Source organism: Brachyhypopomus gauderio, chromosome 17 (assembly GCF_052324685.1).
Source record: "Brachyhypopomus gauderio isolate BG-103 chromosome 17, BGAUD_0.2, whole genome shotgun sequence".
In the NCBI taxonomy this organism is placed as follows: Eukaryota; Metazoa; Chordata; class Actinopteri; order Gymnotiformes; family Hypopomidae; genus Brachyhypopomus; species Brachyhypopomus gauderio.
In genome coordinates this window covers 6,448,954-6,466,192 of record NC_135227.1, presented here as the reverse complement: position 1 = coordinate 6,466,192, position 17,239 = coordinate 6,448,954, and the positions used below count along the sequence as shown (strand labels likewise).

Genomic DNA, 17,239 nt, shown 5'->3' with positions numbered 1-17,239 from the left:
GCATTTCTCAATTCTATTCCCCAGTAATCGGACTACACATTTAAATGCTGTTCTTCCTCCAAATACACATGAGTTTAATGTTTATTGAGATGCGCTAAAGTTGACATAGGCTATTTTGTTTTGTCATAAACTATTCACTATTATCAGGCATGACTGAATTACAACACGGTTCAAAGAAACTCCTTCACAATGTAAAAGTCGGTATGATAAATGATATGTTCTTCATAACCAGTAATGAACTTAAAAGCTAGTATAGCGTTATTTAAACAGATTCAGCGAATAGTCTCACCTATGGTTTGTACTTATATGTTTTAATATTCATCAGATAAATATTCTATATTTTGAGTATATAGTATATCTGATGAATGTGTTCAATTAATTGCATTTTTATTTTATACGTCCACTAGGTGGAGCGCCTGGATGGTGGTGGTGGCGTGCGTGTGTGTGTGTGTGTGTGTGTGTGTGTGTGTGTGTGTGTGTGTGTGTGTGTGTGTGTGAGAGAGAGAGAGAGAGAGAGAGAGAGAGAGAGAGAGAGAGAGAGAGACAGACAGAGAGAGAGAGAGAGAGAGAAAGAGAGAGAGAGAGAGAGAGAGAGAGAGAGAGAGAGAGAGAGAGAGAGAGAGAGAGAGAGAGAGAGATATTTGTTCTCAACGAGAGTAGTCGACATTAGATGTTTTTCAGTTCAATTCCGGTCACCACTTTTTTAACTTAATTGTTGAAATAATAAGAGTTTTGCAAACCATTAACCAGGCAGTGGGAAATAGTCTCCTCACCTAAACGCGCTGGTCCCTCCTACGAAGCCCAAACGTCACGAACATCCGTCAGTATAAAAGCAGCGAGAGCGAAAAGGGTTTGTAGGGTCCGCAAGAGTCGATCGAATCGAAGAATCGGGGAGAGTCGAAGGAGAACGGGAGGAAAAGTTGATAACAGAAACTGCATTAAGGGAATACTCTGATGGAAGAGCAAGACTTTGAACACAACCCTTAGTGTAACAATTATGATGCTTTAGCTATGTTATGGAATTATATTGGAGTGAGTTTTTGGAGTGCAATGCGTCGCCACTCTTTCTAAGTTTACAGGATGGAGTCTCAAGGAGAATACTCCCTGACAACTTGAACGACCAACCATTCAGAGGATAACCTGGAATTTACTTTCCTAGTTTTTTTATCTATTTTTTAGTGTATTTAAATTTTTGCCTAAACTATAGCTCACCTTAAGTGAACTGGAACTCTCTTAGCTATTTGACAAGTGAGAACATACACGATCATGCATCTGGGCAAAGCACTTTTGTATTTCCTTCTATTAAACAGCGTGACCACGATCTTCTCGCTGTCTACTTGCACCACTGTGGACATTGACCACATAAAGAAAAAGAGAGTGGAGGCGATTCGAGGACAGATTCTTAGCAAATTGCGACTGACTACTCCGCCACAAGCACTTAGTCCCAGTCAGGTCCCGTATCAGGTGTTGGCGCTCTATAACAGTACCAGAGAACTGATAGAGGAGTTGGGGCGAGACCGGCAGCAAAGCTGCGGACAAGACAACACCGAGACCGAATATTACGCCAAAGAAATACACAAATTCAACATGATTCAGGGACCACCTGAAAACAGTAAGTATCCCATCCTTTTAATTCTCTTGCTTTGAGGAAATTCCTTAGTCCAACTATAAAGAACTTTTAAGTTCCTTAAGCTGTTACTCCTTATAGTTTCAATATGTATTTTGGATAAAGAATGGAATGATGTTTTGACAACAGAGGATTTTACAACTTGTAACTAAGCGAATGCGCAACTGATTTGGTGCGTAATTTTGTCATTGGATCCCCGCAGTTGGAAAAGCAGCGCAGGTAATGTTATTTAGGCAGGGGTGTGTTGCCATGGAAACTAATCTAGGAAGATGGCGTTCAAATAATCTGAGATCTTCACAGATAGGAGAGATAGGAGAGAGAAAAGGGCTCCATGAATGGCTGCGAGTACATAGCGTGTTAGGGCTTAAGGGACTTAGTATGATCTTCTGACTAGTACCTATAGGCCACAGTTCTAGAGTGAGTCAAATTGGCCCTTAGTGGATAATTGATATGGGTCGTTACCATAGCTGGGAAATACGTTATTCAGTCCATTTTAGCGCGCACACCTGAACTTTATGTGGAAATCATTTCACTGGAATTTCCTGAGTAAGGTAGGATAAGCCCGTCCTTGTGGTCCAATGCAAGATGAGACAGGCCCAAGATTTTTCTTGTTAACTGTATGTTGTTAAATGGACAAGTAGTGTCAATAAATTGGATAAATAATTTCCAATTATACAATTAATTTGGCACGGCGTCCACGTTTGGTACTGAGCGTTGTTCCTCCTTCCGCGTAACAGGACTGTTGGCTGTCACATCCCTCTTTAGCGAAGTTAGACTTGGGAATGACATGATTGAACTGTGTGTTATGAGGGTGTTAGTAGTGATCCCGCCAGTAGTGATCCCGCCAGTAGTGAGCCCGCCAGTAGTGAGCCCGCCAGTAGTGAGCCCGCCTGTAGTGAGCCCGCCTGTAGTGAGCCCGCCTGTAGTGAGCCCGCCAGTAGTGAGCCCGCCAGTAGTGATCCCGCTTGTAGTGAGCCCGCCAGTCCGCTCCACTGAGCTAACGACCAGACTGGAATCATTTTAACGATGCTTTCTTACTGTCCATGGAACAAGTCGTCAGTGTTTCCCTGTCGGACTTGACCGACGCCATAACCGCGTTTTATGTAGATAATTGTTTTACTGTTTTGTAGAACCGTGAATTAATATTACTAATGCCTTATATTAGACTTTTAAGTTTTACACAATGTTGTAAAACGATGCTTTCAGAAGAGCCTATGCATTCTTTTGTCTATTAGAGCCACTCTTGATAATACAAGTTTAACAACTCATCCATTGCCATTAAGTCTCAAGAGAACGTTAATTCTCAAGAGAATTTTTGGAAAGTGAAAGAACTGGAAGTTGGCCTTTAGTGATGGCAGCAGGTCATTGCATCATGTAACTTTTTTTTCCAAATCAACAGGTGTTTTATGCTAGAGAGACACTGAACAGACCGTCCTCTGGCTCGCAAACACGCTCCTATGCCAAATGTGGATTTCAGGTCAAGTAAAGTGCTTTTGACACTCAAAATATACACTTCCTCAGCTACTTTAGCTGCCATACCAAATAAATGGCTTATAGCTGGCCTTGCCATTTAAAAAAATCAACAGCTTTGGTTATCAAGATACTTCCCTTTCTACTTTTATTGCCAAGTTATGCAGTCTGCACAGAAGATGTAGAGGAACGTAATGGATCTGTTTCTCAGTGGTAATACCGGAGTTGAATCAAAAATTTACTTTTGCCATTGTGTAATTTGAACATTCACGGGACCTGATTTGCTATTGGACAAAATGGTTGATGTCATCATGGAAATAGTGTAATGTTTATCTATTGCTAGTTCAAATGGTAACAAAATGAATGACGTTTGCATGCATTTTATCTTGTTTTCAATGTATGTATTTGCATTTATCCACTGTGAGACTTTAACATATTATGTTTCTACTACTTAACACATGCTCTTATTCTGCCTTCTCCTCCTTTGCATATCCCACAAAAGAGCTGATCAAAATAATTTAAAAGCACTTTCAAAACACCAGGTTCGTCTGCCCATTGGGTAGGCCTGACATTGGTGGTAAATATACACTCCCTGCAAATTAGCCTTCCCTGAATTCTGCTGCATGCTAACACTACATATTTAGTTTTGCTTTAGTAAACCAACTTTTGACCTGCGTGACAGGAATTCTCTTTTTTTTTATCTGAATGGAACGGATATAAAATACAGTCCAACAGATTTTACTACCAGAGCTCTTAAATGTGATCTTGTATTAACTGAGTGTTATATTGATGGGGTTAAAGGATGGTGGCCTGCTCCTGGGGATGGTTAATAGTGTGTGGCTTTGGGTAATCAGTGGCTGAGCAGGCAGGGAGGGGAGGTTGTGAACTGGAGCTACAGACAGCGCTGCTTCTGATATATGGAATAGTAAGATGGTGATGTAATTTCCAAGCAAAACAGAGACCAAAATTTCAGGCCAATACTGGAGGGCCAGAGTTCTCCCCCTAACTACACACACACACATGCGCACACATGCGCGCACACACACACACACACACACACACACACACACACACACACACTTTTTTTTCTCCTCTTCATCCCTGATCAAGTGGAAAAAGTCTAACTTCTGCAGCAAGCCTTAGCGCATTATCTCATCTAAGCATAGTCAGCCTACAAAGCTCTGTGTGTGTGTGTGTGTGTGTGTGTGTGTGTGTGTGTGTGTGTTTGTATGTGTCTGTCATGAATCAAGCGCTGACTCCTTCAGTGTGCAGAAACACACAAGGGCACTGTGTTGTAGTGGTGCTTACTCTGAGACTTTAAATAACCCAAAGAGTCATGCAGTCAAACGGTCACTTAACATAGGTCAACAGCCAACAGCACTGCAAGGAAATGCCCTTAAAGTATTTAACCTAACTACCGAATGACCCAGTTTCAAACTAAAGGTTGAACAATTTTGAAAAAAAAAATGTGTGTACAATATTACAATAAAGTTGGAAAAAAATCCTTTAAACAACAATAATTCAATTTAAATCGAGTCATTTATTTGTTTATGTTTATTTATTACAGAGGAAGCTGCACAGATTAACGTCATATTGCTTTTGTGCTCCCAGCGTAGTTTCTAGTTAAATGCAGCTGAAACTATTTAATGGCTGCTGGCGGGTACCTGGGTACTCCATAGTTCCATTTCCTGTTTACCTCCAGTCTCTCTGACATCTCCAACAGTTCGGCTGCCCTGAGAGTGCAGATTGCTTTTTCAGAAGTCTCTGTGTGATGTCACCTGTCAGGAAGATGACCACGCATGGAGCTTCATCCCAGACACAGGAAGAGAGGGCTGGGGTTGTTGGTCCTGCGCTGTCTGAAACAGGGACTTTATGGGATGCTTTGTGTAAGATTGAGGGCTGTGTTTTCTGTCAGTGGTACATGTTTAAGAACGATCTCACTGAATACCCCAAAAATTGCATTTTTGCACTCACATACCTTGTTCAAGGAATAAAATAATCTGAATTGTGGGATTGCACAAGCACAAATGCTACAACATAATTGAATAACTAAAGGCTGTGAGAAAGAGTTCCAGACAGACTGGCCCTGACAGCACTAAATAATTAGACACAAACCAGCCAAAAAAACAACAAAACTCTCTTATGAATAGATTTTTATAGCAATACCTCTTTCTATAGAAAAGCCACTATGTTGTTAATCATATATAATGTATGTATGTAATCAGTACACATATGTAATCTGTATTTCTAACATTTGACCAGATTATTTTGAGATTTTGGCACTTTCTTATTGGATAAACTGTTTTTTGTTTCATCTGGATCTTTTTGGATGCAATGACCTGAAAGGTTGAGGTCAGAAAAAAGCTGACGTGAGCATCATGGCACCAGCCTTCAACTCAAACCTGCCAGGGGGGATTTGTGAAATAGAATTCTGCATTTCACCCAATTATGCCAGCAATCCCTTACACTCACAGGCATGGAACAAATGACCCACAGACTAAAGCCTTGGCAAAAATAGGCCATAATGTGAAATCCACCTTAAACCATTGCAATGGGAAAAATGAGGTCATCCAAAAGGAAACCAAAGACTTGATTAGAATTTCAAATCTCCTCTCAAAGTGGGGCTTTCCACCTACAACAAGAGGACTGGAGAGGGGGACAGAGGAGGAGACCGAGGGACAGAGGAGGAGTCAGAGGGACAGAGGAGGAGACCGAGGGACAATGCCCAATGAGTCTTTTGTAGCTTCTCAGGCTTTGTGGAAAGTTACAGTGGATTTCGAGTGAACTTTGAAAAGGTTACTTGGAAAGAGCATATGGAAAGCAGTTATTAGTCAATGTGCCAAATCTGTAAACAGGTAGTAAAGATCAAAAGCAGTTAAATATTTATGAAACATGGCTGAGCCTGTTTCTACTGAGTAGCCATTAAACATAACTATCAAGTTAGCATATGGTTCCCTGAAGATTCAGTGTCCCTGCTAACCACAAAGGTGTCCAAACCGTTGATGACTTGGCTGTAAACTGATATTTCCATTTGGCTTATAGAATATTAGCCAAATACTTGTTTTGTTCAGTACTTCATGTATTCAGCCTATTTTAAAAAACAAACAAATGAAGAATCTGCTTAACCAGAGCGCTTTAGCAAGAAATACTCAAGTCTGTCTACATCTGCAACGTTCGTCAGTCCAACTGGCATCATCTATTTGTTACATAAATATAGCCTAGCACATTTCTCATGCCATCCAACTGGGATTTCATGGATTGCTAATGGACTGTGGTCTGTCATCAACATGTTCATCTCTTAGAAGTCATTTAAAGTAGTTTTACACAATAGGGTGGAATTCAGTGGATGATCTGAGTGTTGTTTTTGCATCTGTTCAAAGGCATATACTCCTGTATGTCTTTGCTTTAGTATTAGAACCAGCAGTCAGAATTTGGAAGTTCCCAGCTCTGAGACACCTGTTATTCAGTAGAGCGGCTGACAGGAACCACACAATGGTATCCCAGGCCTGTTGAGCCTGGTTTACCAACCTTAGTTGGGACATTTGGTTTTCATTTCATGACTTCAACTTGTTGCTAACTTTTCTTCTGTAAAGCACAAACAGATGGGACACGGCTCTGGCTCTGCGCTCTCCCTGAGCGAATAATCACTTTCATTCACATCTGAGGGAGACGGAGATCTGAGAATGAAAATTGAATTTGGGCAGTGATGCTCCATTAAAGGGGACTCCGAGAGATTGACCTTTGCCCCATTGCCTTACAGATGACCTGATTTACTGTCCCAAAGGGATAACTTCTAAAGTATTCCGCTTCAATGTCTCATCTATGGAGAAGAATTCCACCAACCTGTTCCGGGCAGAGTTCCGCGCTCTGCGGGTGCCCAACTCCAGCGCCAACAGGAACGAGCAGCGTATCGAGCTCTACCAGGTGAGTGTACTCATCCCCAACACCATGTTATATACAGAATATACTTTGTAATATTATTATTCTAATAATATTATTGCAATATTGTAGATATTAATTAAATGATAGCTTTAATTCTCAGTGACAGTGAGGTATCAGCAGCAGATTTTGAAATATGTTATAATACTCTGCTATAGCTCACCACAAGCTGGTCCTGAATAGTATAGGGTAGTATAATATATATATTCACTCAGCATATAATTCTCCAATGTATTTTTGATGTGTATATGTGAGATGCCTCTCACAAATAGCTTGCAATCACAAACCACATCTGAATTGCGGAATGGCTTCTGTGTCCCATCAAAAGCAGAGTAAAATGATCATTACTGAAAGTGGAGGAACACCTATTCTAATCACTGAAGTGTCATGACCTTATTGTAAAGTAGACATCTCTTAGAGGAATCCTTAGACTTTTTTTTAATTCACACACACAGTGAAGTCCCAGGCCAGCTGTTTCTTAGCGCTAGACCTTATTATATATCAACATGGATCTGAATATGGGACCAAAAAGGGTACTGAATACTGAATTTATATCAAGTCCCCTAACTCTCCCTAACTCACGCTTTTCCATTTTTTAAGCCACTGATCTTTATTCCAGTCGGTGAATGGATTACACAGAAGTGCATTTGCTCAATTTAAGTGAACAAAAGGAGTATTCTGAGAAAGACTGACTAAAGGTTGCGTTTTGCCACTGTCATAGCCAGAGCTATGTAATGTAATACATCGGTGAGGGTGAGGGTTTTAAGAGATGTATTGTCTGTATATACACACCCACACCCACACCTATATATACTATGTGTGCATACATATATACTTTCAGTGTATGCAGGAGGTGAGGGGGGATTTTCGGTCGGTTTCCTCATTAATCTCCCATGAGAGGCTGGGAGCCGTGATCAGGTTCCAGCGTTTCCTGCCAGGGAGACGTGCGTCTCCGGCCCCTGCATACCAGTTCGCCTCTCCGCCAGTCCCTGGCCAAGGAGCAGGCCAAGCCTGACAGGCCCACAGATGGTTTCCAGGAGCCCTCCAGGAGATAGAGGCAGGGTCAGTCACTGAGAGGAGGGGGTGGGCAGAGAGGGAGGGGGATGCAGCAGTTTGCAAACCAGCCCCCCCCCCCACCCCCAGATCTGATTGGCGGGAGGTAGACCTGTGGTCTGAGCTGTCTGTCCCCATTCTCACCGCGGGTCCCACAGGAAGTCAGATTAGGTTCTGATGGTACTCTGAAACCTGGTAATTCCAGCCTCATTTTTGGTGGGTTTTGGGGGAGTGTTGTGATTTTATCATGCAGACATAAAGAAGACAGAAAGAAGACATTATGATGTTGGCTGTGGAATCACATACTTTGAGCTACTTCAAGGCCTCTTGAGAAACAAAGGCCTGGTAACATGGTGTTCGGAGTGACATTTCAGAAGTAGCTTTATTACTTTATATATCCAAAGAGGGTCGAGTGTAAACCTGTGGTACATGCATTAACACGCAGTATGGTGATATTTCACACACTGGGAATCACATTTTCCATGAAGGAAAGAGCAGAATGCATTGGCCTCGGGCATCATTGAGTGTCTGGCTCAGGCAGTGCTGGCTAGGCCAATGTCTGGAGCTTGTTTGTGTATGTGTTTCTGTGTGTGAGTGAATTACAGTAGCATTTCACACAACTACTCATTTTGACAATCAAATATTTTATTTCACTGATGAAAGGCTGTAAAAACAATGTCAGGAACAATCTGCAGTTGTAAGTGTGGATCAGTCCAAGTTCTGACTTGACCTTTACATGAACCCAGCCCCCCTCCCAAGTACATCTGTTATATCATGTGTTTGATCATCAGATACTTCGTCCAGATGAGCACATTGCAAAGCAGCGGTATATTGGGGGCAAGAATGTTCTGACCAAGGGGACGTCTGAGTGGGTCTCCTTTGATGTCACAGAGACGGTACGAGAATGGCTTATACACAGAGGTGAGTAAATGGGAAATATAGCACTTCAAGATTTATAACTTATTATCAATGGTTTATAACCTTATCATAAGATGTTCAAGCACATTCATAAATAACATTGATAAAAAATGGTCAAGCATTTGATTCAGTATTTTCTGGACGGGATATAAGAAGAAATTAAATATCAAAGGAATTGAGTCCTGTTTTGGATTTACCTGGTATTAGATGCCCATTTAGATTTATAAAAATGGCAGCTGCAGATGTGTGTTGTACGCTAAAAGCATTCTTGATCTGGAAATGCCCACAGAAAAACTTACCACGCTTCCTATTTCTCTGCAAACAAATGAGTCCTATATGATTCATCTGTAAGATATAATAAAGTCTTAGCAGTTTTTGAGGACTCTTACCAAGGTAAATAGATTGAAAATGGATATTATGAACCACCCAAGTTGAGTTGCATTTTTCTGTAAAAAAAAATTATGGAATGTGGAAACTCAGAAAATGAATGTGTTGGCTAGTAAACAGTTCTTGTCCCAACCTTAGCTGGAGAGGGGTAGCTGGAATGGCCTGCAGAATGAAAATATTTAAATAATAGTTTCAGGAAGTAACAAATAACTATTTGTTTTCATATGAAAACACTTCTGACAGACTTTAGGCACTTTGGTCAACATTGTGCATGTCTTATGGGCAGAGAGCTCTTGTACTTTATGATTTATGATTATTTGACTATAGTCCTAAGGTCAGAATCTCTGCATAATAAATCACAAGCAACAGAACTACCATAAACCCCATTCACTGAATGTTGTGCTCTGAATATGCTCTACAGAGACTAACCTTGGCCTGGAGATCAGTGTGCACTGTCCCTGTCACACCTTTAACCCAAACGGTGACATCATTGAGAAAAAAAATGAGGTGCTGGAAGTCAAGTTCAAAGGTGAGATGCACTGGATTAGGGAGAAGCCATCTTCCATCTTCTTCCCCAGTTTGTTTGGGGGAGGGAGGAACATGTAACCATGTGCACAACAGCATCAGTTCAAAAGCAGCTGTGCATTTTTCTTCTCCCCACAAGCCACTTTGCGATATTGATTTGGGCAAATAGATAGAGATACATTCATGTAAATTAAATGAACGCATTTATCAGCATGGATGTGACCACTTCTAGCAAGGCTAAGTGCTTGTGATTGTTGGGTAATTAGTGAAAGGCTAATCAATTAGATACTGATCAATTAGATACTGCATGAAATATTACTTCACCATTCGAGAATTTGCATCATTACTTTTTGACTCTGTGCCAAAGTGGACAGCAAAACGTTTGCACCAGCATGCATGGAATATTATTCAGCTACATTCAGTTTTTTTTTTCCCCTCATTTCTTTGAAGTCTTAGTTATGCCTTTTTGTCACCTCATCTCCGTTTCCCTATTCCAGTTTTATCTGGGATAACATAAATGCCTTCTGAAGTCCCATCCAACACATATGGGTCTCAGTTGTAGCTGGAGATAATGCTCAGACAAACACAAGCGATGGCGAGCTCGATCATGGGAACACAGTAGAGTCTGGAATCTCACTTAGTGCCGGGGGCCCCGGGGTCTGGGCGTTTGGGGAATGCTCCCCACTCCATCAACACACTCCACTGCAAAGAATGCACGGCTGCCATGGGCCCTCAGTCTCTTGGCCCCGAATTAAAGAGGGGCGTCCGTATCCACTGGCGACGCCTCTCCTGGGACCTGAGCTGATTTTTCTATCAGGGGCCGATCGGATGAGCAGACGGCCGAGAGGGGGCGGGCAGAGGGGCTGATGACCAAGAGGGGCCAATCGGATGAACAGATGGCCAAGAAAGGGCGGGTGTAGGGGCTGACTGACGGAGTAAGAGGCAGGGGCTATGGCCTGCAGGAGGCTGCCTCTCCTCAGACTGCACCATGTCTCTCTCTATTTTGTCCTCACCTCGTAAGCTGTCTGGTGCGCAGGTATGGACGTGGAATACGACGGCTGGGATAAGTCCAGGCTGAAGAAGGAGAAGGACAAGGAGCAGCCCCACCTCATTCTAATGATGTTGCCTCCGCACCGGCTGGACGTGCCGCCCACATCCCGGCGCCGCAAACGGGCCCTGGACACCAACTACTGCTTCTCGTGAGGGCCTGCTCCTGTTCTCTCAACGTACTTGGTAGTGACCCTGAAGGGCTGAAGTGATGAATACGTATTGGTCTTGTTGATTAAGCAGATGTAGATAATAGTTTTGTTAAAAAGTCATGGATTATAAAAATAGATATTTTTCTTTCACTTGATAAGCCAAGGAACATGTGTATCAACAATACTGTAGTGTGAGCCAAAATCCAACGTGAAAAAATGCGCCACCTCTGAGTAAATAACATGCTAATTAAAGATAGTTTAATAACAATACATTTCTTATAAAGGTTTAAATACTTTTCAAATCAATGTGTGCAGTTGTGTGCATGTATTTCAAGTGTATTGCAGAATCTGAACCAGAACTATTAATTGTATGTACAATATATTTCACCACTTATGTTTACCAGTCCTATTCTAGTTTGAGCACATCATCTACCTTTAAGGACACCGTGTGACTAAACCTTTTAATTGGCTTCTGACAGCTTTAAGTGTGGAGGAAGAATAAGCAAGTTGGGATCTGTCCTTGCATTTGACTAGGAGGGGGCTCGTCTGTGTAGCGTACTGCCTCCTCAGACCACGGAGCCCTCAGTTTACCTCACTGACAGCATTAGACGTCTGGGCCTGGTCCAGCAGGGGAAAAAAATGACACACCTCACAGTGGAATTTGTGAGCCTCCAAAGACAGTCTGAGCTGTTTATAAGGCAATACAGAATGAAAATAGAAGGCTTAAAATGTTAAGTAATTAGCTCTATTGCTTCATTGAGGCTATGGAAATGTCTTTCACTGAATGAATGTCCCCTGCCAAGAAAGTACCGGAAGAAAGCGGTTTCACCGTGCAAATGAACGAGGAAGCTGTGGAGCAGTTAATAGTCTTTCTCTTTTTCTCTCTGCTGCAGTAATTACGAAGAGAACTGCTGTGTTCGCCGACTCTACATTGATTTCCGCCAGGACCTAGGCTGGCGATGGATCCATGAGCCCAAAGGGTACCACGCTAACTTCTGCTCGGGACCCTGCCCATATCTGCGCAGTGCCGATACCACACACAGCACGGTAAGCCCATGGGTTTGTTTTTATATTGTTATTATTTGCCCTTACTGTAGCGGGAAGGTCCATTAGTAAATGAGGCCTCATTTACAGTGAGGCCTTTCAACAACAAGAAAAACAAGCACAAAACCATATGCTATGTGTGCAAGGCTGTCCTCATGGCACATTCAGTATTTCCAGCATTTAACATTCCTAGAAAAATGGCATGTCAAAAAGCATAAGAATAGGCGTAAGGCCTCGTCTACGTGCATCGTCTAACATTGCATTTGTTAATAGGAACTCTTGCTTTCTCCCGCAGCTGCTGAGCCTGTACAACACTCTGAACCCGGAGGCCTCGGCCTCGCCCTGCTGTGTGCCGCAGGACCTCGAGCCCCTGACCATCCTCTACTACGTGGGCCGAACCCCGAAAGTGGAGCAACTCTCCAACATGATCGTCAGATCCTGCAAGTGTAGCTGAGGGCCTCGGCACCAGTGACAATACTACAAAGGTCTTAACACCTTAGCGAGGGAGAGGAGAGCGAGAGGAGCACGAACTGGACTCAGAAATACCTCCATGCGTCCTACTCACCCACGCCGAGGCCCTGGAGCATGACGCTACAAAGCACTACATTGCATATGACTTTTGTTTCAGGGTGGCCCTGCCACCAAACGCTACTCTACCAAACCTCAGACCTCTACATAGATCATTTGAACTGTTTGTTTTTCCCCCCTATGTTTTTTCCTTCTTTACCTGTTGCTTTTTTTTTTTGTTTGTTTGTTTGTTTGTCGGTTTTTGCATTTTCAACTGTCTGTGCCTCCATGCGAATGTCTTGGGCATTTCTGAAAATAAAACGACAGTGCTTACTTAGTGACATGTGCAGAAGCTGCTTTATCCAGGATGACTCCTGCTGTGGTCAGTACACAAACACTGAAAATGCTACTGGATACATTAAAAACAAACGCATGGATTAATAAGAGCCTAGCTGATGTTGAGGCCAAGGGCAGGTTATGGTTTAAATTGTAAAGCCTTAATGCAAAGGACTCACACATGCTGAAAGTTGTGCTAGGGTCTTCACAGTACCCTACACTGTTTGTCTACAGACACCATTAACAGACACCATTAAGAATAATTTTTTTTTAATGCATAATGAAACAAATGTGCTGTAAAGAAAATTCAGAATAATTATTTTCTGTTTTGGTTGTTTTCCTCCTGTTACACATCAACATTTTTAGGTTTTAGGAACATTTGGGCATTAGGTGTACACAAAGCAACAATTCAGTGTAAAATGTTATGACGCTACATGATTTTTAAGCTACATCACAAACTGTGTTTTTTTTTATTGCTACTACTTCTGAAAACACCTTTTTAAATTAAAAATAGTCTTGGACAATAGACTGAATTTGGAGTTTCTACAACAATAATGCAAGGTACTTTCTTACAAGGTAATGATCACAGATCTGTGCACTGAAAACAATGTAGCTGTCCTGCATCTTTTGAAAACAGGCTCGTCTGATGAGAGATTTTGATTGCTATGAGTACTATATGAATAAATACAATAATCATGACATTCCTAAACTTATTTAAGATTCAGGACATTATTATTTATCTGAACTCCCTAGACCCCTTTGAAAATATAGATGTGTGGTTCATTTATCGTTACTTGCATTTCATGCAATCTTATGCCCCACTGGTTTAAATGTATGGAACCGAACCTTCTGAAGCAGTCGAGTAAATCAGTGTGAGTAAATCAGTGTGAGTAAATCATAGTGCTTTAACTACGTTGCTCACTGCTCAAACATGCTGATGCAGCAGAATCTTTCATATGGTGGCACATCACTGTTTGTTGACGGGGAAAGAACAAAACCTTTCGTTTCCACCAGTGACCCGGCCGTGAGTTGCAGTAGTGCTGCAGGTAACATGGGTCCCGGCAATGAATCTCAACACTGCTGAATCAGTGTTGAAACAGAGATAAACATTACACTCACAGTGACATGGACCATGGACCAGCGAGGTTATGTTTTCTTTTAATAATATTACTGGCATAATCATGATGCATTTACTAATATAAAAAAGAATGAAGCTGTATGGGTCTCTGAATGGTTGAAATTTCATGAAAACATTTTAATAGTAAACACAACATCCCATTATCTCACAATTGCAAGTTCCCTCCCAGACGTAAACCAACAGTAATAAACCAGAAAATATAATTTTCCTGTGCTCTGTGATACATCGACTTGCATACCATATGGAAACCAAATACCACTCAGTGGTTTAACAATCAAATAAAAATAGCTTTGATAGCAAGAAATGTTTTGATATTTTGGTCATGTTCAGTTCCACACTGGAAATCAATAATACAATAATATTTTTATTGATCGTGAAAGGGTGTGCAAGTACATGCAGGACTAGTAAGTACAAAATAAAACTAAATTCAATCCTGTATGAACAAATGTTAAAATTTAAAAAAGATTAAAAATCAAATCCTGAGGAAATAATGATCCTAAAATTAGTATATCAGCATTCTCTAGTAGTAAACCTTGCTGGCTAGACCTGACTGAAATTATCTAAGCCTAAATACAATAATCCTACAAATGTCCTAAAGATAAACATGGCAACAGCACTTGATTTAATTCAAAAATAATTTTTAATAATTTCTGTAAGATATTACCTGGACAACAATTTGCCAAGCCAATTTGCAAGACTAATTAAAGATAATAATTTATTAATATACCAGAAGTGATGTGAATGTTCCAATTAAGTACTACTCAAATCCACTACTGGTTTTTCATAAAACAGGACTCTTAACCGTTTGTGTGTGGAATTGCAATTCAGAACAACAGGGTTCAGTGCGGAAGGGTTAACTGTTAACTGAAGGATGACATGAAGAAGATTCCCTCAATTTATCACCCACACAAGTCAACTGAGACTCATTTTAGGGGCTGTTAATGAAGCACATAGATCACAGGTGCCGTAGGGACGGGGTGCTACCATCACAACAGAAAATGTCTCAACATATCATAAAACACAGCACACGAGGTACTCAGAGTCACTGATATACAAGCAGCATGCGGCAGCCGAATGAGGCACGTTTGACAGGGAGCACTATAGTCTTGACTAACGGTGTTTTACAATGTACGAGAATCACCGATAATAAAATCTAGTACCATCCCTAGTGCCTTCTGGGCATATTTGAAGCTACACTTTGCTTACATCAACTTTATACAATGCTTACACAGACATTTATTACTGACAAGGGAATGCTTTCGGATGTCTTGAGAGTTCAGAGAAACCTTTTTACTCTTTCAAGACGTTCACTTACAAACAAATAAAAAAATGTAAAAAACAAATGCAGTCTCACATGCATGCTCGTTCTTTCTTAATAGTGTTTCTTATAATATAATTTCACAGAATCAGAAGAGCAAGCTCAACCCCTCTATAAATCTGATTTGAAAGTGTGAAGGTGCATATTCCAAAGCCTGTAATGTAGAACCTACTTTGCCAGCTGTTATAAGCGTCCAGGCTGAATACAGTATGGGCAGCAGCTGTTGTTGCCTGTCGATTTACACAGTCTTTCCATGGCAGCAGTAGCACGGTTTGAATGGGGCTGGACAACTGCAGTGGTGGGATGGGGAGGACCTGAAGGCCACCGGAAAAGTCTCGGGCCATGGAACAAATCCCTGCTGGTGTCAAAGCCAGGGATTTCTTACACTGCAGGCTATCCCGTTGCACACCCACATGCTCTCCAAGAAAATAAATAAGGTCGGTTTGATGTCAGACGCCGTCTCGAGGGCAGTGGTATTCATCAGCTGTTCCCCTGACTGCAAATACTATAAGGGAAGATATGATTCTCGTTGGGGGTGGGGGGTGGGGGCGCGATAGCACATGGAGCAAGGTAGCAGTAAGAAAATATCAGGAAGCACACACCATGGTTTTGGTAAGCCTGTAGCATTATTGAGGTGGTGTATAGGAAGGCTGTTGTGTCTAATTGAATTTTCACCTTCATTAGGTTAAACCTGGTGAAAAGTTAGCACCGTGGCTTCTTATTATGCTAGAAATCTGAAAGCCAATGAGATGATATTACACCTTCTTGGAGTCACTGGAATTATCATGTCGTCATCTGTTAGTGGAACCATGATTCTGGAAGAGACTTCTAGGCACAGACAGACCTAGCGAGAGATAACAACAGAATACCTTTAACACTAGAATTACCAGCATTTTCATCCCACACTTTCTCTACCTGGCCTGCCGCAGAGACTGAAATACATAAATAGGATTATTGCACAGATAAAAAAAAACACACACACAAATTGCACATTCTCAATTATGTCTCTCTATTGAAAGATCCTAATAAGACAATACCTATAATTAGAAATGTAGCTTTTATACATTTCCTCCAGGTCCTGTAACTGTAATTAGACACCAGCCCCAGTCAATACAAACTAACCACAACAGTGATATGTAATATCAGCAAAACAGTAAATGGGAATAATCATTAGGAAGCATTATAGATCATAATGTACCGTCTACGAACCATCAGCGATTTTGTACAAACAAATTGATTGAAACAAACAGGCCACACTAGGAGTCCTAGAGAGTTTCATGTTGTTGGATAAATGGGTCTGTTAGATAAGAACAGCAGAAGCTGTAGCTGTCTCTTCCCTGTCCTCCTGTCTCCCTGCTGTGTCTCTTCCCTGTCCTTCTGTCTCCCTGCGGTGTCTCTTCCCTGTCCTCCTGTCTCCCTGCTGTGTCTCTTCCCTGTCCTCCTGTCTCCCTGCTGTGTCTCTTCCCTGTCCTCCTGTCTCCCTGCTGTGTCTCTTCCCTGTCCTCCTGTCTCCGTGCTGTGTCCCTTCCCTGTCCTCCTGTCTCCCTGCTGTGTCTCTTCCCTGTCCTCCTGTCTCCCTGCTGTGTCTCTTCCCTGTCCTCCTGTCTCCCTGCTGTGTCTCTTCCCTGTCCTCCTGTCTCCCTGCTGTGTTTCTTCCCTGTCCTCCTGTCTCCCTGCTGTGTCTCTTCCCTGTCCTCCTGTCTCCCTGCTGTGTCTCTTCCCTGTCCTCCTGTCTCCCTGCTGTGTCCCTTCCCTGTCCTCCTGTCTCCCTGCTGTGT

General features: G+C 41.9%; 2 protein-coding genes across 3 annotated transcripts in view; one reads left to right on the top strand and one right to left on the bottom strand.

The window, feature by feature from the left end:
* Positions 1 to 837: 837 nt before the first annotated feature.
* On the top strand, positions 838 to 13,006 carry tgfb3 (transforming growth factor, beta 3). Of its 2 annotated transcripts, XM_076978022.1 has the most exons (7): positions 843 to 1,612; positions 6,858 to 7,021; positions 8,881 to 9,010; positions 9,816 to 9,923; positions 10,956 to 11,118; positions 12,012 to 12,165; positions 12,458 to 13,006. In XM_076978022.1, exons 1-7 carry the CDS (start codon positions 1,267 to 1,269, stop codon positions 12,614 to 12,616), a joined length of 1,224 nt encoding a protein of 407 aa, XP_076834137.1. In that variant the 5' UTR covers positions 843 to 1,266; the 3' UTR covers positions 12,617 to 13,006. The 2 variants fall into 2 exon arrangements, with proteins under 2 accessions (XP_076834138.1, XP_076834137.1); XM_076978023.1 differs by lacking the exon at positions 12,458 to 13,006 and having other exon boundaries at positions 838 to 1,612; positions 10,956 to 11,152; positions 12,012 to 12,150.
* Positions 13,007 to 13,286: 280 nt separating this feature from the next.
* Positions 13,287 to 17,239, bottom strand: part of ttll5 (tubulin tyrosine ligase-like family, member 5) — a 61,740-nt gene continuing 57,787 nt past the window's right edge. The window contains exon 33 of the mRNA XM_076978030.1: positions 13,287 to 16,305. Within this exon, the coding sequence (XP_076834145.1) occupies positions 16,253 to 16,305 (53 nt within the window). The 3' untranslated portion in view covers positions 13,287 to 16,252. The remainder of the gene's footprint in view (positions 16,306 to 17,239) is intronic.

Coding starts and splice junctions, on each gene's coding strand:
- tgfb3 (XM_076978022.1), top strand. CDS start 1,267: ATGCATCTGGGCAAAGCACTTTTGTATTTCCTTCTATTAAACAGCGTG. Junction 9,011..9,815: donor AGAATGGCTTATACACAGAG/GTGAGTAAATGG, acceptor TATGCTCTACAG/AGACTAACCTTGGCCTGGAG. Junction 12,166..12,457: donor CCGATACCACACACAGCACG/GTAAGCCCATGG, acceptor TTTCTCCCGCAG/CTGCTGAGCCTGTACAACAC.